This window comes from Pelobates fuscus, chromosome 1, assembly GCF_036172605.1.
Source record: "Pelobates fuscus isolate aPelFus1 chromosome 1, aPelFus1.pri, whole genome shotgun sequence".
Lineage (NCBI taxonomy): Eukaryota > Metazoa > Chordata > Amphibia > Anura > Pelobatidae > Pelobates > Pelobates fuscus.
This window is the reverse complement of record NC_086317.1, coordinates 293,560,794-293,584,339: the sequence shown is the minus strand read 5'-3', so window position 1 is coordinate 293,584,339 and position 23,546 is coordinate 293,560,794. Positions and strand designations below refer to the sequence as shown.

Sequence of the window (23,546 nt, the reverse complement as noted above, 5' to 3'; positions counted from 1 at the left end):
AGAGGGGGACAGAGCGACAGAGAGGGGGACAGAGCGACAGAGAGGGGGACAGAGCGACAGAGAGGGGGACAGAGCGACAGAGAGGGGGACAGAGCGACAGAGAGGGGGACAGAGCGACAGAGAGGGGGACAGAGCGACAGAGAGGGGGACAGAGCGACAGAGAGGGGGACAGAGCGACAGAGAGGGGGACAGAGCGACAGAGCGACAGAGAGGGGGACAGAGCGACAGAGAGGGGGACAGAGCGACAGAGAGGGGGACAGAGCGACAGAGAGGGGGACAGAGCGACAGAGAGGGGGACAGAGCGACAGAGAGGGGGACAGAGCGACAGAGAGGGGGACAGAGCGACAGAGAGGGGGACAGAGCGACAGAGAGGGGGACAGAGCGACAGAGAGGGAGGGAGAGCGAGAGAGAGGGAGGGAGAGCGAGAGAGAGGGAGGGAGAGCGAGAGAGAGGGAGGGAGAGCGAGAGAGAGAGAGGGAGAGCGAGAGAGAGAGAGGGAGGGAGAGCGAGAGAGAGGGAGGGAGAGCGAGCGAGAGAGAGGGAGGGAGAGCGAGCGAGAGAGGGGAGGGAGAGCGAGCGAGAGAGGGGAGGGAGAGCGAGAGAGGGGAGGGAGAGCGAGAGAGGGGAGGGAGAGCGAGAGAGGGGGGGAGAGCGAGAGAGGGGGGGAGAGCGAGAGAGGGGGGGAGAGCGAGAGAGGGGGGGGGAGAGCGCGAGAGAGGGGGGGGAAGAGGGAGAGGGAATACATTTTATTTGCATACCACAAAGCCAAAATAAAGTGTTGGTGGACTTTAAACCTATTATGGGAAACAAGTCTGTGTTTCCCAAACAGGAATTTGCAGGAGAGGTGTGCCTTGCAAATGTAACACCCACTGAAACATAGTTGGTGCTCTCAGCAGGAGACAGGGGTAATAGAAAAAAAATATGAGATTTTAATAGTATGAAGAGAAGAAACACTCAATTATATTGGTCAAGCTTGGTTAGAAAAATGCAAAACTTCCCTGCCATGACAGGTTCAGGTTAACTACTAAATGGTAGAGGATTGAGCAGTAAGACAGCTAGCTATACACTGAAAACATTCAATTAAGCTTAAGTTGTTTTGGTGTTTCGCGTGTCCCTTTAAGCAAGGTTCAGCTTCAACTCCCAAGCTAATATCAGTCAAACGAATTGCACAGAACGGCAAACTACAGGCATCATAGAGAGGCGGACAGCCTTTGAAAGCGTTTTTCTTTTTCTTCATACACCCCTAAAGAAAACATGCTGTATTTCATTTGGGTTTATATCTACTAAATAGTTGAGAAAATGCACTTGAGTGTTCCTTTAACATTTAAGGAATATAAGGAAGTGAAAACTGAAAAAAGCGGTCAGTGCAGCTTTAAATTTATTTCTCAGACAACATAAACATGCATTAAAAGACATGATAATAACCAATGTTAAAAAACCTGGGAAGTGACAGATACCCTTTAAAGAAGTCTCTAGAGGCAAATTGGAGTGATTTAAAGTGGGCCCACTAGCAAATACAAATCATCTTGTCTTGAGCACAATGCTGTCAATGGTGCAATTGTGCCAGGCTGTGAATAGCACAGAGACTGAATTCATTATACTTCGTCACCCATTCTAGAGGAGATGGCTGTCTTTGTGTATTAAGATCAAGGTCATGTGTAGTGTAGCGTTTGGTTGATTGAACTAGCACATCCCGTAGCATTACAAGATAAGAAGTTTTCAAAACATATTTTAATCAATTGATTCTCATCCCAATGTAAAATTCTGTATGTGAAAAAAATAAATATGATTGTAATGTATAATGTGTTAAAGTAAAACCGTTTCTACATTTTATAGTCTCAGGCAAAACATTAAAGGGACACTACAGTTTATTGAATTAGTTCTGCTGAGTAGAATCATTACCTTCAGGCTTTTTGCTGTAAACACTGTCTTTTCAGAGAAAATGCAGCGTTTACATTACAGCCTAGTGATAACTTCACTGGCCACTCCTTAGATGACTGTTAGAGATCCTTGGTCATGGCTGCCTAAAATGCATCCAAACATTCAGTGTCTCCTCCCTCTGTATGCAGACACTGAACTTTCCTCATAGAGATTCATTGATTCAATTCATCTCTATGAGGAGATGCTAATTGGCCAGGGCTGTGTTTGAATTGTGCTGGCTCTGCCCCTGATCTGCCTCTTTGTCGGTCTCAGCCAATCCTATGGGGGAGCATTGTGATTGGATCAGACCACCACTTCTGATGAGGTCAGCAGGCAGTGGGTAGGTCAAAAGGAAACAGTAACAAAGCCAGCAGCTTCAGGCTTGAATACAAGTAAGATTTACTATATTTTAGGGAGGCATGAAGGGACAAGGGGGGCTAGATGGTGGTATAGTGCTCCTTTAATATATGAGCATGCTAATTTGTCATTAAACTAGAATTAAAAAAAGAGAGAACCATAAATAGAAGATGGATTTCCACAGGGAAGTTTACATGAAGATGAATACGTGTAAACAAAAGTGATTTAACTCCTAAATGGAAGAGTGAAGTAAAACTTCAGAGGCATGATCTATACACCAAAACTGTTTCATTAAGCTAAAGTTTGTATGGTGACTATAGCGTGCATTTAAGCTGTATTTGTCAAGACAGGTACCCTTTTAAACTGAATGAGTGTCACTTGATGCTCTAAATATCACACTGCCCAAATTGTGTTCTTTCATGGAGGCCACAGATCTGCACTCCCAGGCAAAGACACACACTTGAGTGTACATTGTAAATCGGAATTTGCTGGCGCTATATAAATAAAATACATATACATATACATAACTAGCTACACATTCCCTCACAAATGTATCCTCCACAGCACCTGCAGTGTTGCCAGTCTCTCCGAGAATGCTGCTTCACTGCTTTATGGTCAGTGGCCAGTATGAAACTAACAATGAAAATAATTAGATGGAAATGTATTTGTTGATCTAATAGGGTTATTCAAAATGTCACTTTTTGCAAAAATAGCCAAATTGGAAAATTCTCCTACACAACTAAGTTTTTAGTTCAGCTACTTTTCCTAAAATGTATAATTCAACTTGAATTATTAACAATTCATGCTTTAGTGATTAAAGGACCACTATAGTCACCCAGACCACTTCAGCTTAATGAAGTGGTCTGGGTGCCAGGTCCATCTAGGTTTAACCCTGCCTGCTGTAAACATAGCAGTTTCAAAGAAACTGCTATGTTTACATATGGGTTAATCCAGCCTCTAGTGGCTGTCTTATTGACAGCCGCTAGAGGCGCTTCTCACTGTGAAGACGCCAGCGTCCATAGGAAAGCATTGAGAATGCTTTCTTATGGCCTGAATGAATGTGCTAGCGGCTCTTGCCGCGCATACGCATTCAGCCGATGACGTCCAAAAGAGGAGGAGAGTCCCCAGCGCCGAGAGAGCCAGGCGCTGGAGAAAGGTGAGTGTTTAATCCCCTTCCTCCAACTTAAGCCCGGCAGGAGGGGGGCGGCACCCTCAGGGCACTATAGTGCCAGGAAAACAAGTTTGTTTTCCTGGCACTATAGTGGTCCTTTAACCCTGCCATTATGTTGCAAATTCCAGCTCTACCTACAACCATCACCAATTCATCATTAATGTTCGCCAACATGTTCCTTATTAAAGTGTACCTGTCATGCAAATAGGACCAACTGTCACCAGCTGGGAAGAACTGCCATAAATTCCTGATTTAGTAAATAGCCCAACAGTTTCACTATGGCTTAAAATGTGTAGTCCTGTGCTATGAAACCGGCCTCAAAAGTCACTTGCCACTGCACGCAATAGCATACCAGCTAGGAGTTGATTTTCTACTCGCCAGCGCTACATTTTTACTTTCCAATGGCTAGTGCTCTTTAGAGGAATAAACAATACCATATAAACATTGAGCTAGCAAATGACAGCTTAGCAAAATTGCAACCAGAATACCTATGTGTTGGCATAAAGTCTACAAGCAGTATAACTACGAACTACCTTTTCTGAATAGGAAATTTAAAGGAACACTATAATGCTAGAAATAATTCCCAATATTACAGATCCCAACATAATCACTGACTTTTTTTTCAGAAAAGTGTTTTCACTGCTAAGACTGCAGGGACAGTCTATGTGCTTGGTTCTGGTGATAAAGTGCCCCTTTAAAAAGAATACACGATTTACAATCCATTGTAGTGACCAGTATCCTATGAGGACCAGGTACCAGTAGCTATGCTGACCCCAGTCACCTTGGGGTTTATTCACTAAACTTTATATTGTCACAAACTGCATCAGAATTACAACATTAAGGGTACAATAGTGAATTTGAAGAAATTCTTCATTGCAGCTATAGTCAAAACTTTGCTGTTTTAGACTAAATGTTGCCATTTGCTTTATTTCAGAGTTGAGTAAATAAGCCCCACTGTCTTAATAGCCTGCAACCACTGGGTGCATTTGTTCAACCATTCGTGTCATCAGTATAAGAGCAAGTGAACCAGAACTTGACTGTCAATCTTACAGGGTTATTCACTAAAAATTGTATGAAATAAAAAAAAAAAAAAAAAAAAAAAAGGATGTTAAAAGAGCCAAGCTATGACACAGCTAAACTAGAGACTTTTTGCTGATCAGCATTTGATCCTTAATTTTACCACTCGCATTTGAATCCGCTGCTATTCAGAGTTTAGTGAATAAACCTAATATTGCCCGTGACTATCCACACTGTACCCAAATACTCGTTAGTAAGTGTTAAATGGGGAGAAATGCGAGCTGCGTTCCATGACGTGTGTCTAACTGCGAATTTGTGTTATTTTCTGGCAGGAATAGAATTGCATAAGAGCGCCATTTTATGTTGTTTCTACATGCACTATGATACTCACTGCGCGGCTGTGCTGCCGCATGTGGACCTTTAATACGCTCCGAGCAGCTCTTCCTTCCCAGCTTCCCAGTGCCGACCCACTAACAATGCGCATGCCGCTGTGTATGACTGCGCATGTGCGATCGAGAGACACCGCGAACACAGTGAGCGCGCATGCGTAAAGGATACTTTATCTCTCTCCGTTCCATGAATCGAATCTTTTTTTCACCTGGTGCTCGATTCCCGAAAGAAAACATTCTATTTACATCAGTACAGCAGGGCTGCAGCTGGTGGTATAGGAAACTGGCAAAATATAAATATAATAGCATAGGTAATGGAAATGAATAGCTAAAGAGAAAATTGTAGATTTTGTATTCTAAATTCATGTAAACATAATGGAGATCAAGTGGATCAAATCAACTGTTTGATAACCTTTTTTTATCTGCCTCTGTCTAAATTAAACTATGCGTGCATGCTCACAAAGTAATTCACACCAGACACAAGGTTGAGGTTAAAGGACCACTCTAGGCACCCAGACCACTTCAGCTTAATGAGGTGGTCTGGGTGCCAGGTCCCTCTAGGATTAACCCTTTTTTTTATAAACATAGCAGTTTCAGAGAAACTGCTATGTTTATAAATGGGTTAAGCCTTCCCCCAAAGCCTCTAGCGGCTGTCTCATTGACAGCCGCTAGAGGCGCTTGCGTGATTCTCACTGTGAAAATCACAGTGAGAGCACGCAAGCGTCCATAGGAAAGCATTGTAAATGCTTTCCTATGCGACCGGCTGAATGCGAGCGCGGCTTCTGCCGCGCATGCGCATTCAGCCGATGACGTCGCACAGAAGAAGGAGAGGAGGAGGAAAGCTCCCCGCCCGGCGCTGGAGAAAGAGGTAAGTTTAAACCCTTCCTCCCCCCAGAGCCCGGCGGGAGGGGGTCCCTGAGGGTGGGGGCACCCTCAGGGCACTCTAGTGCCAGGAAAACAAGTACGGTATGTTTTCCTGGCACTAGAGTGGTCCTTTAATGAAAACTTGAGGAATGTTTATTCGGGGGGCGGCATGCCCCTTATAAAGCAGAAATACATCAAATGCATAATTAGAGATAACAGAGAATAATACATCAACAATTGGTTAGGTGTTAAGTGGTTCATTCATTGCTCATCCTACCAGGTGTGATGTCACCGGCATCATGGAGCTCTCCTCCAGATTTCAGCGCCATCTTGTTAATTGAGGGTGTTAGTTGGTGACAAAGGTAACTCCCTAGCAGCCATTTTGTGTAATTTATGAATACTGCTGATTATAATTAACCCCTTAAGGACACATGACATGTGTGACATGTCATGATTCCCTTTTATTCCAGAAGTTTGGTCCTTAAGGTGTTAAGCTGAGTAAATAGGCATTTTACTAACATTAATAGAGTTAATATGAAGTTAATATGCTGTCCACAACAAAAAGATTGAGAGGGCTCTTAATTTTGGTATAAGGGGTGTTTAGATTTATTGGATTTAGGGTTAGAATGGGATGAAAGGAAAACTATAGTTAGTGTTAGGAATACGAAGCTGTATCACTAACAGTATAGTGTAGGGTTACTGTTTTGAGAGCAGTGTTAATGTATTGGTGCCCAAAAGGAAGGGGTGAGGGAGGAGATGGAAAGAGGGATGCCTGGCAGGGGTATATAAGAAAAACGTTAATTTATAAAGGGGGGAGGGGTTTGCCGGAGTTGGGCAAACTAGCAAGAGCAGGCCCAGGTATATGGAATAGCTGCAAAATAAATAATTTTGTGTCTGACAGTGGTGCATGTATTAGTTAATTGCCATCAGCTGGGGGAAAAAAAACAATAATTTGGTGTCTGGCAGTTTTGCAAGCATGATTTAGTTGCCATTAGCTAGAACAAGCAATAATGTTTTTGTCTGGCAGTGGTGCAAGCAGTAGAAGTTGCCATCAGCTGAAAAAGCAGTACTTTGGGTTTGATAATGTGGTAAAGATGTAGTGCATTAAAGTATCCTTTTTGAGTGGTTTTGTTTTGTTTATAGAAGGAGCCGGGTGTTCTGTTTCCTTCATGAATGTGGCGCATCATCCCAGTAAAGAAACTATCCCCTATAGGCAGCCCAAACCCAAGGGGGTGGCACCTCTGTCTTCATTGTGACTAAATTCCAGTCCATCAGAATCTGTTCCTGGAGATGTCCTCCTTTTTTTTACTTTATAGTGCCCACTGGTCCCCTCCCATCAGCTCCCCGTGGCATATAACGGGAAATAACCATTTAATCACTAACCCAATTCCAGCGCCGATGTTCCTTGGCACTGGGTCGCGCTCTGGCTCCTCGCGCTCAGTCGATGGGAAAACCTAACATGCTTCCGTGGTGAGCGCTGTCTACACATTAGGTCATCCCCATAGGGAAGCATTGCCTCATTGTTTATTATACATTATCCTCCCATAGCCAGTAACCTGTGTTTATTATACATTATCCCCCCATAGCCAGTAACCTGTGCTTATTATACATTATCCTCCCATAGCCAGTAACCTGTGTATATTATACATTATCCCCCCCATAGCCAGTAACCTGTGCTTATTATACATTATCCTCCCATAGCCAGTAACCTGTGCTTATTATACATTATCCTCCCATAGCCACTAACCTGTGTTTATTATACATTATCCTCCCATAGCCAGTAGCCTGTGTTTATTACACATTATCCCTCCCATAGCCAGTAACCTGTGTTTATTACACATTATCTCTCCCATAGCCAGTAACCTGTGTTTATTATACATTATCCCCCCATAGCCAGTAACCTGTGTTTATTATACATTATCCCCCCCCCATAGCCAGTAACCTAAAGATTACTTAGTATTAGTAAATAATATACCGCCATACCGCGAGTAGGGGCATGTTTAGTAAGCAGTGAGCAGCCTGTGGCTGTAAAAAAACAACAACCTAATAACCTCCCCCCCATAAATAACAATAAGGGGGGGGGGGTCTACTGTCCTCCCCCGTTGACCCCCACCCCTGAGCGGTGGGTGGGGGCCCTAAATAAAGAAAGGGGGGACGATGACCTACTGTCCTTCTCCCCGGCCCCCACCCCTGAGCAGTGGGTGGAAGCCCTAGATAAGAATGGTGGGGGGGGACCTACCGCCCTCCCCCCCGGCCCCCACCCCTGAGCGGTGGGTGGGGGCCCTAAAAAAACAATAAGGGGGGACCTACTGTCCCCCCCGGCCCCCACCCCTGAGCAGTGGGTGGGGGCCCTAAAAAAAAAATACTGTCCTCCCCCCGCCCCCCGTGGGGGCCCTAAAAAAACCTACTGTCCTCCCCCCGGCCCCCACCCCTGAGCAGTGGGTGGGGGCCCTAGATAAGAATGGTGGGGGAGACCTACCACCCTCCCCCCGGCCCCCACCCCTGAGCGGTGGGTGGGGGCCCTAAAAAAACTAAGGGGGGACTAGGGGTCCCAAGTCCCTAGTCAACCCCCCCCCCACCCAAATCAAACTATCCCCTAAAAATAGTGAGGGGGGAATAAAATAACTAACCTGTAAAAAAAAAATTAAACTTACCATTTGACGTCTTCTTTTTTTCTAAAATCTTCATTTTTCAGCCCCAAAAAAGGCCAAATAAAAAGCCATTATACCCGTCGAACTTAAAATAAAATAAAAAACCCGAGCGCAAAAAAAAAACAGACGAAAAAGAAAAAACCCGAGCGCAAAAAAATAATCCATCTTCACCCATGGAGGGCTCCGCGCAGATTGAGCTACGCAGGGCGGGGGAAGGCTTACAAAGCCTTGCCCCGCCCTGCAATTAGGCTAAGAACACTCTGATTGGTGGGTTTAAGCCAATCAGAGTGCTCTTTGTCATTTTACATTGCGTGGGAAAGTTCTTTGGAATTTTCCCACGCTGTGTAAAATGACACAGAGCACTGTGATTGGATGGTTTTCAAGCTTTATAAGCCTTCCCCGCCCTGCGTAGCTCAGTCTGCGTGGAGCCCTCCATGGGTGAAGATGGATTTTTTTTTGCGCTCGGGTTTTTTATTTTATTTTAAGTTCGTCGTGTATGATGGCTTTTTATTTGGCCTTTTTTGGGGCTGAAAAATAAAGATTTTAGAAAAAAGAAGACGTCAAATGGTGTTTAATTTTTTTTTACAGGTTAGTTATTTTATTCCCCTCTCACTATTTTTAGGGTGAGGGGGGTAGGTAGGGGATAGTTTGATTTGGGTGGGGGGAGGCGGGGTGACTAGGGGCTTGTGACCCCTAGTCACCTTGATTGGTGGGGGGATTTTCATTTAGGGCCCCCACCCGCCACTCTGTAGGTGGGGGACAGTAGGTCCCCCCTTATTGTTTTTTTAGGGCCCCCACCCACCGCTCAGGGGTGGGGGCCGGGGGGGGAGGACGGAAGGTCACCCCCACCATTCTTATCTAGGGCCCTCACCCACCGCTCAGGGGTGGGGGCCAGGGGGGAGGACAGTAGGTCTCCCCCCATATCTTTATTTAGGGCCCCCACCCACCGCTCAGGGGTGGGGGCCGGGGGGGACAGTAGGTCCGCCCCTTATTGTTTTTTTAGGGCTCCCACCCACCGCTCAGGGGTGGGGGCCGGGGGGAGGACGGTAGGTCCCCCCCCTTATTGTTTTTTTAGGGCCCCCACCCACCGCTCAGGGGTGGGGGCCGGGGGGAGGACGGTAGGTCCCCCCCTTATTGTTTTTTTAGGGCCCCCACCCACCGCTCAGGGGTGGGGGCCGGGGGGGAGGACGGTAGGTCACCCCCCACCATTCTTATCTAGGGCCCCCACCCACCGCTCAGGGGTGGGGGCCAGGGGGGAGGACAGTAGGTCTCCCCCCTATCTTTATTTAGGGCCCCCACCCACCGCTCAGGGGTGGGGGCTGGGGGGGATAGTAGGTCCCCCCCACTTATTGTTTTTTTAGGGCCACCGCTCAGGGGTGGGGGCCGGCGGGGAGGACGGTAGGTCAACCCCCACCATTCTTATCTAGGGCCCCCACCCACCGCTCAGGGGTGGGGGCCAGGGGGGAGGACAGTAGGTCTCCCCCCATCTTTATTTAGGGCCCCCACCCACCGCTCAGGGGTTGGGGCTGGGGGGGACTGTAGGTCCCCCCCTTATTGTTTTTTTAGGGCCCCCACCCACCGCTCAGGGGTGGGGGCCGGGGGGAGGACGGTAGGTCCCCCCTATCTTTATTTAGGGCCCCCACCCACCGCTCAGGGGTGGGGGCCAGGGGGGAGGAACGTAGGTCCCCCCCATATCTTTATTTAGGGCCCCCACCCTCCGCTCAGGGGTGGGGGCCGGGGGGGAGGACGGTAGGTCTTCCCCCTATCTTTATTTAGGGCCCCCACCCACCGCTCAGGGGTGGGGGCTGGGGGGGATAGTAGGTCCCCCCCACTTATTGTTTTTTTAGGGCCACCGCTCAGGGGTGGGGGCCGGGGGGGAGGACGGTAGGTCAACCCCCACCATTCTTATCTAGGGCCCCCACCCACCGCTCAGGGGTGGGGGCCAGGGGGGAGGACAGTAGGTCTCCCCCCCATCTTTATTTAGGGCCCCCACCCACCGCTCAGGGGTTGGGGCCGGGGGGGACTGTAGGTCCCCCCCTTATTGTTTTTTTAGGGCCCCCACCCACCGCTCAGGGGTGGGGGCCGGGGGGAGGACGGTAGGTCCCCCCTCACCATTCTTATCTAGGGCCCCCACCCACCGCTCAGGGGTGGGGGCCAGGGGGGAGGACAGTAGGTCCCCCCCTATCTTTATTTAGGGCCCCCACCCACCGCTCAGGGGTGGGGGCCAGGGGGGAGGAACGTAGGTCCCCCCCATATCTTTATTTAGGGCCCCCACCCTCCGCTCAGGGTTGGGGGCCGGAGGGGAGGATGGTAGGTCCCCTCCACCATTCTTATCTAGGGCCCCCACCCACTGCTCTGGGTTGGGGGCCGGGGGGGAGGACAGTAGGTCCCCCCTATCTTTATTTAGGGCCCCCACCCACCACTCAGGGGTGGGGGCCGGGGGGGAGGACAGTAGGTCGCCCCCCCCCCCCCTATATTTATCTTTAACATTTAGGAACGTTAGGTGATTTATGCCCTTTATGGATTAAAACCAGACTCTGCATCAACTATGTAATTTTCCATGGGAGCTTTGCCATGGATCCCCCTGCGGCATGCCACAGTCCAGGTGTTAGTCCCCTTGAAACAACTTTTCCATCACTATTGTGGCCAGAAAGAGTCCCTGTGGGTTTTAAAATTCGCCTGCCTATTGAAGTCTATGGCGGTTCGCCCGTTCGCGAACATTTGCGGAAGTTCGCGTTCACCGTTCGTGAACCGAAAATTTTATGTTCGCTACATCACTAGCCAAGACCAATCTTCGCACTAGTTATTACTTAAAGGGACACTATAGTCACCCAGACCACTTCAGCTCAATGAAGTGGTCTGGGTGCCAGGTCCCTCTGGTTTTAACCCTTCAGATGCAAACATAGCAGTTTCAGAGAAACTGCTATGTTTACATTTGGGATTAATCCAGTCTCTAGTGGCTGTCTTCCGGACAGCCACCAGAGGCGCATCTGCAACGCTGGAGGCACATTTTGCCTCCATCGCGCAGAGCGTCCATAGGAAAGCATTGAGAAATGCTTTCCAATGGACACTTTGAATGTGCGCGCGGCCCTTGCTCCGCTGACGTCGGATGGGGGAGCTGACGTCGGCGGGGAGGAGAGGTCACCAGCGGGGAGGGAGCCCGGCGCTGGATTAAGGTAAGCTGCTGAAGGGGTTTTAACTCACTGTCTCTTCAGCACCCGTTCGTGTGGCTACACCACTCATTCACCTGATTGCGTTCGGCTGTTTGTGTGAAGAACAAATCTGCCGAACGCAATATTACTAACACAATATCCCTCAAAGTTTTTCGCGGGCAGTGGGACTGCCGGTCAGTTTTAAACGAGTATTCTGGTAAGGGGTGAGCCCCCGTATAAGTGCTGCCTACTGGAGTCTGCTATAGCAATTCCGTCCCTCCTGGGTGAGCCCCAGTGACTACATGCTAATAAGTGTTGTATAGTACACGGCCACCGGCCTTTACCAAACCCTCCCTCACGGTCCCTACACCTCTCATACCTGTGCCTGTCAGCCATCTCAAAATGGAAAAAGAGCCACAGATTTCAACTGAGCAAATGCAGGCCATGATTAATGCGGCGGCCGCATCCCTCGAGAAGGCCATGGCAAAGGTGCTTCCAGCGGCCTCTGATACACTCAAGCCGACTGGTAAATCTAGTTGCACCAGGGAGGATTCGGAAGAATCAGACGCTTCCTCCCAGGAAAGACAACGTCTGGAAAAACGCCACTGGAAAGGCAAAGAATCTCGGAAGGCCTCTAACAAAGGCAAGGCGCCCATTAAGCGTAACAAATGCTTGCCCACACCTGCACCCCCGAGAATCCCCAAAGAAGACTCCTCGGATGAGGAAGAAGAGATGCCCCACTCCCTCTCCATCCTGGATGAGTGGCAGGCCTTGGACTTAGACAACGGCAATTGGGGATCCAACGCCTACGTCACAGAGACCTTTCTGGGTGAGCCCCAGACGAAAGGGGATGCAGAGTCTGCCACGACGACCACTACCCAAGAACAGGGGACCTTCATGGATACGACGGGACAACGCATGTTTGACCCCAGAAATATACGCCACCCCCGCTCAGGGGAATAGGCTCCACCCGACCACTTCATGAAATTTATGCACTACTGGATTTGCAAACCACTGGAGAAACACGTTCGCAAAAGGATGCGGGCAGAATGCCCTCGACCTTCCCTGCCAGACAAGGTGGTGTTTACGCCAGAGTTTGACCAGCTCATGCTGGCGTTCATGGAGAAAGGTGGTCGCGATCCATGCAGGGGGATCAAAAGGAGCTTTAAAGGGGCGCAAAATAAGCTCCTAGACACAATGGGGCCACTGGCCTGAGTGATGTACCTGGCAGATGACACCTACGCCAGAGCAGACTCCTTTCCTGCGTACATGGTATGTGATTGGGCACACGATATCAGGGAATAGACCCAGCGGGGCTTTTGTTTCCTGGGAAATACCAATGCGGCCCTCTCAACAGAATGGCGCCGCGCAGCACTGTTCCGCATTGTCCCAAAGTTGGCTGACCTTAGGGTGAGAGAATTAGGCCCGCAGGCACAGGGCAAGCTTTTTGGAGAGGCATTCATGAAGGAGCTCAACAAGCATGTGAATGTATTCACTTCCCTGAACAGAGCCCGTACCTCTATGCAAAAGGTGTTCAGAGGTAACCCCTCCCGGGGTGTTTTTGGCAGGGCTGGTCGGCAACGGGGCCATGCCACCAGCCGCTTCTGGCCATCAGGCCCCCGCAATGGAGCTCCACAACATTTCTACCCACAACAGTCCTATCCGGACCCGGGTGCAAGACAACCCTACTCTTATTTCCAAAGAGAAACAGATAGAGGCCGCAGACGTGCCCGCGCAAGATTTCCCACAGGTAAGGAAACCAAACACAACTATGCCTTTATTAACCATGACTGCGGGCCGCGTTTCTCTTTTTTCCCAGAATTGTGCAGGTCTAACCACAGACGCGTGGGTGTTACAGACGGTCAGAGGCTACCGCATCGAATTACAATCATACCCCAGCCAACAACGATCCCCGCACTCCCTATGCTTTGCAGACACGGACGCCCAGCAACAAAAAAGGCGCCATACAACCCGCGCACACGCAAGGGGGCTACCTCAGCAACATGGTTCTTGTCCACAAAAAAAATGGAGACTTCAGGCCGTCATCAACTTAAGGGAACTGAACGCCTATTAAGGGACTTACTGCAAGAAAGGGACTGGTTCACGCGTCTGGACCTCAAAGACGCATACCTGTCGATCCCTATTAACAAAGACAGCCGACCACTCCTTTCGGTTCCTATGGCATGGGTCCCTATGGCAATTCACTTGCCTCCCGTTCGGCCTCAGCTCAGCACCTTGGCGCTTTACAAAAATGCTGAAACCGGTAGTGGCCCATCTCAGGACTCGAGGCATCAGATATATCATCTACTTAGACAATATACTCATATTCTGCAGGGCAAGCGAAGGGGCTTCACACCACACCGAATACACAATTCAACTGTTAGAATCTTTGGGATTTATTGTCAACAGGGACAAATTGTCACTGACCCCCACGCGCACTATTCAATTCCTGGGCTTCAAAATAGACTCCAGGTCTTGCACTCTTCATCTTCCGACTACCAAGGTATCGGCCATCAGGAAAGAGATACGCCAAGTCCTCGAACTCGAGACCATCCTTCTTCGAAAACTGGCACGGATAGTAGGTCTGCTATCCTCCTCCATCCAGGCCATATTTCCGGGCCCCTTACATTACCGAGCCATGCAACGGCTAAAAGCCCGCTTCCTCAGACAAGAACCCACATACAACCAACCGGTACCAATGACGGACAAGGTATGACGGGAACTCGAATTGTGGCTCAATTGCATGCAAGCATGGAATGGTCGAGCCATCTTTGGCAACCACCCGGAATCGGATGTGAGCCGATGGGGATGGGGCGCCACAGATGGGAACGCATCTATGGGTGGTACCTGGACGAATCAGGAACTCACCATGCACATCAATTGTCTGGAACTATTGGCCGAATCCTTTGCCATTCGAAGCCTGGCGAAGGGACAATCCAATTGCTGCATCCTACTGCGGATGGACAACATCTCCGCAGTACGATACATCAACCATTTGGGAGGGACTCACTCCCAACCACTAGCCGATTTGATGAAGAAGATCTTCGACCATTGCCTCCCACGCAACATCTCGATCAGGGAATGGAACCTTACCGCAGACTGCTACTCACGACATTGGAGGGATGCCAGCGACTGGCAAATAAACACACAGATATTCGCCCATCTGAACGAGCGGAGAGGCCCGTTCATCCTCGACCTCTTTGTATCACGCAACAACCATCAACTCCCAAGATTTTACAGCTGGCTCCCGGATCCGGAATGCGCGGCGGTGGATGCCTTCACCCAACACTGGCCCAGACAAGGGGCGTATGCCTTTCCTCCATTCGCAATGATTGCGAGAGTACTTCATCACATCCGATGACGAGAGGTGACGCTAACACTACTGACACCACTATGGCAGAGTCAACCCTGGTTCCCGGACCTTCTCGAACTATCGTTGCGAAGATCCACTCCTCCTGCCGACCGACCCATATCTACTCAGGGACCCAGCAGGGAACCCACATCCCATGCTTCTGGGCGACCGATTAACCCTGGTAGCCTGGACTCTTTCAGGGGTGCATGGGACACCCACGAACTATCGTCTACAACTAAGGATCTGCTGTGGGACTCATGGGCCCCAGGGACTAGAAAGAGTTACCTATCTGCATGGAGAACAATTGGTGCATGGGACGAGACTTGGATCCCTTTACAGCTCCTGTTTCCAAGATAATGAATTTTCTTTCTCCCATCTTTGAAGAAGGTAAATCATACCGCACCATCAATGTCATCAGATCGGCTATATCAGCAGCCCACGTTCCATCCCAAGGGAGAGCAATCGGTCAAGACCCTTTGATTTGCCGGTTACTACGGGGCATCAGGTTGAGACGCCCCCCAGCACCCAAATACCAACACCTCTGGGATGTGGAGAAGGTACTTACATTCCTGAAGGAATGGCCTCAGAATGAACGACTGTCTTTAAGACAAAATCTACCTTCTTACTGTGCCTAGTCTCATTTCGTCGAGTCTCAGACAAACGAGCTTTCGACTCACATGCATTTACTATCAGCCCGGAAGGGGTCACATTCCGAATCTCAAGGCAAACCAAAACCAACTCAACATCAATTTTCTACCCGCTCTTCACGTCAGGACCCCAACTATGTAGTTAGGGCTTTGAGAACATACATGGCGGCAACGGAAGCACTCCGCCAGCCAACCTCCCGACAATTATTGATTTCATACGTTAATCCTCACGGTCCAGTCTCGACCACTACATTATCCAGATGGATTAGATGGCTCCTCACCCTCGCAGGAGTGGACCTGTCCTTCGGAGCTCACTCCGTGAGAGGAGCAGCAGCGTCGTCAGCTTTTTTAACAGACGCGTCGCTATTGGATATCTTACAAGCGGCAGACTGGTCCCGAGAATAGACCTTCCGGACGTTCTATTTCCGCCAGTCTTCTAATACCGCATTTTCTCTTTTGCCTAAGCGTTAAAATTGCAAAATACGAAGCCTCCTGTCATGTTATAAAATTGAAGATTATGCTAGCGCAGTGTACTAATAATCTTAATTTTAATAATGGCAGGAGGCGAGAATTTTCCCTCCCTTTCTTCTTCTTGATGTTCCCACCCTCGTCTCAGGTAAGTTAGATTTAAGGGAATATGTGATTGTTACCAAATTAAACCCTAGGTACGGGTAAATAATACGATAGATGGACGTTAGAAGATGATAACCGATCAGGGCCGGTGCTAGGATTTTTAGTTACACAGGCGAAGATGCATTTTGGCGCCCCCAACCCTCATTAAAAAAAAAAAAAAAAAAATGCATCTTCACCTGTGTGTCTTTCCTCCCAAGCCACAGGCACACAGGCATCATTTTTCAGTCACACAGTCAAAGTCATACAGGTACACTGTCATACAAAGACAGAAATAATCATACAGAGACATACAGACACATACAGTCAGAGACATACAAGCAGAGATATACATGCATACAGAGACATGCAGGCATATAAAGACATACATGCATACAGAGGCATACCGTCATACAGACACATACATACAGACAGGCATACAGAAACATACATACAAAGACATTCAGGCACATACATACAGACATACAGGCATAAAGAAACATACATACAGAGACATACAGGCATGCAGACACATACATACAGAGGCATACCGTCATACAGACACATACAGAGGCATACCGTCATACAGACACATACATACATACAGAAACATGCATACAAAGACATACAGGCATACAGAGACACACACATACGTACATACAGAGACATAAAGGCATACAGTTACATACATGCATACAGAGACATATATACAGACATTCAGAAACAAACATACATCCAGTTACATACATGCATACAGAGACATACAGAAACATACGTACAAGACATACAGACACATACATACATACAGAGGCATACCGTCATACAGATACATACATACAGACAGGCTTACAGAAAAATACATACTCACACACACACACAAACTCACAGACACATACTCGAACACACACACGCTGACAGACACACATACTCACATGCACACACACACTGACAGACACACACACACACACACACTGACAGACACACACACACACACACACACTGACACACAGATACATACTCGAACACACACACACACACACACACACATACACACTGACATACACACTCACACTCACATGCACACAGACATACACACACAGTAATTAATTATCTAAATTAAATTAAAATTTCCTACCCAGCCTCCCTACCTGGAGTGCTGGCGTGGGTCTTTCATTGGTGGTCCAGTGAGGCTGCTGGGAGGCGTGCGGCTGCAGTTGATTAGGAGGAGGCGGCGAGGGAGCTCTCTGATCTCTCTGACCGGCTCCCTCGCAGGCTGTTTTCTGATGCCGCGGGAGCCGCAATATGACGTCATATTCCGGCTCCCGCGGCATCAGCAAAAGGCGCACGAGGGAGCCGGTCAGAGAGATCAGAGAGCTCCCTCGCCGCCTCCTCCTAATCAACTGCAGCCGCACTCCTCCCAGCAGCTCCGGGGATCCAGGAGGTGACCAGGCAGGAGGGAGCACTTCCCTCCTGCCGGTCACTGGAATTTTGCGCCCCCAGAGCCGGTGCGCCCTAAGGCGGCCGCCTGTGCCGCCTTATGGACGCGCCGGCCCTGTAACCGATAGATAATCAAAATCATTATAGAGTTTATATAAATACTCATAAAACATATGTTTCATACGGTCCATTCCGTATCACTTTCTCTTTCCTTTCAGTTTAACAAGTATGGATTACTGGGAAGGCTTAACTCCATTATCGTTTTCTAGTTGGATCGGACATGTTATCTGTTACATTGGAACTTGTGATGTCGCAGTAACCAAGAGGAAATGATTGGCTATGCCTGGACTTATATATACTCTGACTCACTATGATTGGTTCTTTGTTTTTTACTGTTTTTTTCTTTGCTGCTATGGAGTTAGTAAAGAAAGTTAATGCAAAATACTCGCCTCCTGTCATTATTAAAATTAAGATTATTAGTACACTGCGCTAGCATGATCTTCAATTTACCGTTAACCCTATTGGTTTCTGTTCTCTCTTATAACCATTTCTATGCTTACAGATACACATCTGATTATTCACTAAATCAGCAATTCAGGGAAATTGACAGTGAAATTGAAAAATGTAAGGTTAAGCCATATCACTATCCTCATTTTTTTTTAAAGAATCCTGTCTAATAAAACAGTAATCCAGTTAATCAGAACTGCTGCCCAGGGTTACAAACACTATCACCAAAGTAACAGTAACATGTAGCAGTTTACAATTCCAGAAAAACCACAGTAAGAGGTGGGACAGTTTCCTGAGGTACCTGCTATAAAATCTTCTGTTTATAGACTTGAAATCAGTTAAAGTGCTTGTTAGCCTACACCTGCTCTAATCCTGTATAAACATATTTTTATGTATAACATTCCAACAAATTCTGGAGAGCGGTAGTACTAGCACTTTTTTTTCAAGAATTACCGTATAAGCCGAGTTTTTCAGCACATTTTTTGTGCTGAAAAACCCCAACTCGGCTTATACTAGAGTCAATAGTCTGTATTATCGCAATTTACATTGCCATAATACAGACAGGGGGCTGTGGGGGCTGCAGAGAGCATTTACTTACCTTTCCTGCAGCTCCTGTCAGCTCCCTCCTCCTCCGCGCCGTCCGTTCAGCACCTCGGTCAGCTCCCAGTGTAAATCTCGCGAGAGCCGCGGCTCTCGCGAGACTTACAGTGTGAGCTGACAGAAGAGCTGAATGGACGGCGCGGAGGAGGAGAGAGCTGACAGGAGCTGCAGGAAAGGTAAGTTACAGCTCTGCCAGCCCCCCTCTCCCCCCACTGAACTGCCAATGCCACTGGACCACCAGGGAAGGAGAGCCCCCCTCCCTGCCATATATCAAGCAGGGAGGGGGGACGAAAAAAATATATAATAACAATAATGAAATAATAATAATTAAATTAACCCCTTAAGACCGCAGCCAAATGTACAAGTTGTGATCCAAAAAAACGTAAACAAAACCTGGCATTTGCGCTATATGTCTGTCCAACCATAATTCACCTCTTTCATATTAAATGCACCCCCCATTATTATATATCATTTTATTCAGGGGAAACGGGGCTTTCGTTTAACATCAAATATTTAGGTATGGAACATAATTTAATATGAAAAAAATATTTAAAACATGGGAGAAAATAAGAATTTTTTAATTTTTTTTAGTTCTACGTGACATTCTAACTGTGAATGTCATAATACTGTTTGCTTTTACTGCAATACAATACACATATTTGTATTCAGCGATGTCTCGCGTGTAAAACAGTACCCCCTATGTACAGGTTTTATGGTGTTTTGGGAAGTTACAGGGTCAAATATAGCGTGTTACATATTTCAGTTTTTTTACATTGAAATTCGCCAGATTGGTTACGTTGCCTTTGAGACCATATGGTAGCCCAGAAATAAGAATTACCCCCATGATGGCATACCATTTGCAAAAGTAGACAACCTAAGGTATTGCAAATTGAGTAGGTCCAGTCTTTTTTAGTAGCCACTTGGTCACAAACACTGGCCAAAGTTAGTGTTAATATTTGAAAATGCAAAAAACTAATTTGAACGCAAATTTTGCCCAGTGTTTGTGACTAAGTGGCTACTAAAAAAACTGAACATACCCTATTTGCAATACCCTGGGTTGTCTACTATTGCAAATGGTATGCCATCATGGGGATAATTTTCATTCCTGGGCTACCATACGGTCTCAAAGGCAACCTGGCGAATTTTAATGTGAAAAAACTGAAACGCAAACCTTATATTTGACTCTGTAACTTTTGAAAACACCATAAAACCTGTACATGAGGGGTACTGTTATACTCAGGAGACTTCGCTGAACACAAATATTAGTGTTTCAAAACAGTAAAACGTATCACAACAATTATATCGTCAGTGTAAGTGCCATTTGTGTGTGAAAAATGCAAAAAATGTCACTGTCACTGACGATATCGTCGTTGTAATATATTTTACTGTTTTGAAACACTAATATTTGTGTTCAGCGAAGTCTTCCGAGTAAAACAGTACCCCCCATGTACAGGTTTTATGGTGTCTTGGAAAGTTACAGAGTTAAATATAGTGCTAGACAATATAATTCCCTGAACTTTTGGCCTGGGTTGGCAGGCAGGTCCTGCAAATTGTAATTAATAAAATGACCTAATTATGTAAAATTATTACATAAATATATGCGTAGAATTATTATATATATATGTGTGTATATATATATGTGTGTATATATATGTATATAATTTTTTTAAATTATTTTTATTTATATATAGGTATATACATAGTGATATATACGTATATACTTATGTATATAGATATATATATTATTTCGTTCTACATGTATTTTGATATCAATATATATATATTAATTTTAAAATACAGTTAGAACGAAATTACGCATGTTTATATATTTTTTATCTATTTTTTTTTTATTATTTTTTTATTTATTTTTTTAACGTATTTATATATTTATTTATTTTTTATTATATATAAATATATATAATGAAAATTATATATATATTTAATCAATATCATTGTACGTGTATTTTGATATTAATATATATATATAATTATGTATATATTAATATTAAAATACACGTAGACAGTGTATGCATATTTATGTGTATGTGTGTATATGTGTGTATATATATACTTAGATCATATATATAATAAATATATATATGATCTAAGTATATATAATTTATTTTTACACTGTTTTAACATTTTTTTTTTTTTTTTCAGACAGCAGGGGGAGTACCTGTCATTACAGGCACTCCCCCTGCTGGCAATGCCTTGGACGGCTATGCCGTCCATGTGATCGCGGGGTCCTCGCAAGGACCTCGCGATCACATGGCCCTGGGTGGCTGAAGAGGACGCAGGGGGACTCCCTGGGCTCCCAGGTAAGTCCCCCATACCGCGATCGCCGGCGTGGGATCGCCGGCGACCGGGTAAGTACATAAGATCGCAGGACGTACTATGCCGTCCTGCGGCTTTTAGAGCCACCAAAATAAGGACGGTATAGTACGTCCTGCGGTCTTAAGGGGTTAAATAAAAAATAATAATAAGAAATAATAATAAAAAAAATATTAAAATAATAATAAAATTGCCCACCCCCCACCAAAGCTCTGCAACACACACACACACACACGCACGCACACATACACACACACTGCACTCATACACACACTGCACTCATACACACACTGCACTCATACACACACACTGCATTCATATACACACTGCACTCATACACACACTGCACTCATACACACACACTGCATTCATATACACACTGCACTCATACACACACTGCACACATACACAAACTGCACTCATACACACACTGCACACATACACAAACTGCACTCATACACACATTGTACTCATACACACGCTGCACTCATACACACACTGCACTCATACACACACTGCACTCATACACACGCTGCACTCATACACACGCTGTATCCATACACACGCTGCACTCATACACACGCTGCACTCATACACACGCTGCACTCATACGCACACACTGCACTCATACGCACACACTGCACTCATACATACACACTGCATTCATTATTCACACACTGCATTCATTATACACACACTGTAAATAAATATTCAATTAATATATTTTTTTTAGGATCTAATTTTATTTAGAAATTTACCAGTAGCTGCTGCATTTCCCACCCTAGTCTTATACTCGAGTCAATAAGTTTTCCCGTTTTTTTGGGGTAAAATTAGGGGCCTCGGCTTATATTCGGGTCGGCTTATACTCGAGTATATACGGTAATTAAAATCTTTGTCACATAATTGGGTGTGAGCTCCTTATTTAGTCTAGCCTGGCAAAACCAACCAATGCACAATACACTACCTTTCCTGCATACAGCATAAAATATTTTGATAGACTTGGTAAAAACTCTGTAACCACTTAAAAAAAAAATGAAATGTTAAAGTGTACAGTACACTTATGCAAGAATTCCCACCATAATATAAACTGGATTTAATTATTTTCCTTTTGTTGGAAATGGGAAAAAAAACTAAAACAACAAAGCCAACATAACATAGCTAATCATGTCAAATTCAGAGTAAGAAATACATATCAGTTCAATTATTTAGCTTTTGATTCCATCTAGAGGCTAATATGCAAAATTACAAGGAAATAGTTTCATAGTATTAGCTGGGTGTATAAGGGACATCTATCAACAAGCCTCTCTGTTTTTTCTAGCTGTATTGCTGCTCACCTCTTTATACTTCATCCCTTCAAAACACAACTTCTCATCTTTCCTTCCTCGCAGCACTAATACCACTGTGTCTGTCTCCTACCTTGTAGGGTGCAAGGAACCTGGTTCTGCCAAAACCATTAACATCCAGGAAAACACAAATGTTTCCCCTTGTTTAAATGTCTAAAGTGTACAAAGCAATGTTTTTTGACCACTTTGTCAAGTTTATATATACTGTGATTAAGGTTACATTTAAAATTTTAGTCCTTGCTTACAAATCAATTCTAAACAGTGCCCCTATCTTAACTAATAAACAAGTAATGTTCAATTCCGGGTCTTCTACTCTACTGTCCTCTGTCCCCAAATGCTGGCTTACCTCAAGGTTTTAAACCAGGGGTAGGCAACCTATGGCACGTGCGCCATGCACGGCACTCGATGTGTCTTTGCACGGCACTCGAGGCTGCTAGAGCCAAAAAGGCTCTGGCCTATAAGGAGTCCCAGTGAAATGTGAGATATCTGCTAATACGAAAAGGTGCTGAAGGACAATCCTCAATTTATGCATTGCAGCACGTAGAGGAATTGATCTCAGATCACTTCCTTCCAGCAGCTGTAAATGGGAATCCACACTAGAGTAGAGCAGCCCTTGGCAGCTATCGCAGCTCCTGCCCATGACCTGTACCTGGCCAGCCTGTTCCCACATGAACCCAGGTGAGCCACCCACACTGCTAGATATACACAGAGCTGCAGAATAACCCTCCGCTCATACAAATAATACGAACAGCCTACGCACAATCCGCACAAACTCAACACCACTGACAATCCATATACATGCACACAACCCCACATGCAGCCTCTAACATGCAATACCCCAAACAGCCCCACACATGAACACACTACGAAACACACAATGTGGCATATCCATCCACACACAATTCCACAAGCAGCCCCCATACACAGCCCACATTCATAGGTACACAACACCACAAACTACTTATGAATATATACAATATAATAGCTCATATACGCACAAATACAACGATACAAAGCAACTGCAGTATAAATAACACAAGCAGAATACGGCAACATGCACACCTCAATTTAAAAAAATAGGACCGCCATGCTATGGGCCATCACAATCTTATTTCGGCACAGTGCTGCTAAAAGGTTGCCTACCCCTGGACTAAACTGTTAATTAACTACTTAAGCCCAAGGATCCTTCTGCCCACGAA

The 23,546-nt window shown here is 46.2% G+C and overlaps 1 protein-coding gene across 2 annotated transcripts in view; it reads right to left on the bottom strand.

The window, feature by feature from the left end:
• Nucleotides 1-4,976, bottom strand: part of GEMIN8 (gem nuclear organelle associated protein 8) — a 40,594-nt gene extending 35,618 nt beyond the window's left edge. The window contains exon 1 of one of the 2 annotated variants that reach the window (XM_063457661.1): nucleotides 4,857-4,976. In XM_063457661.1, coding sequence (XP_063313731.1) covers nucleotides 4,857-4,949 — 93 coding nt within the window. In that variant the 5' untranslated portion in view covers nucleotides 4,950-4,976. Of the gene's footprint in view, nucleotides 1-4,852 lie in introns of both variants that reach the window. The other variant, XM_063457669.1, reaches the window with a different exon arrangement.
• Nucleotides 4,977-23,546: the final 18,570 nt, after the last annotated feature.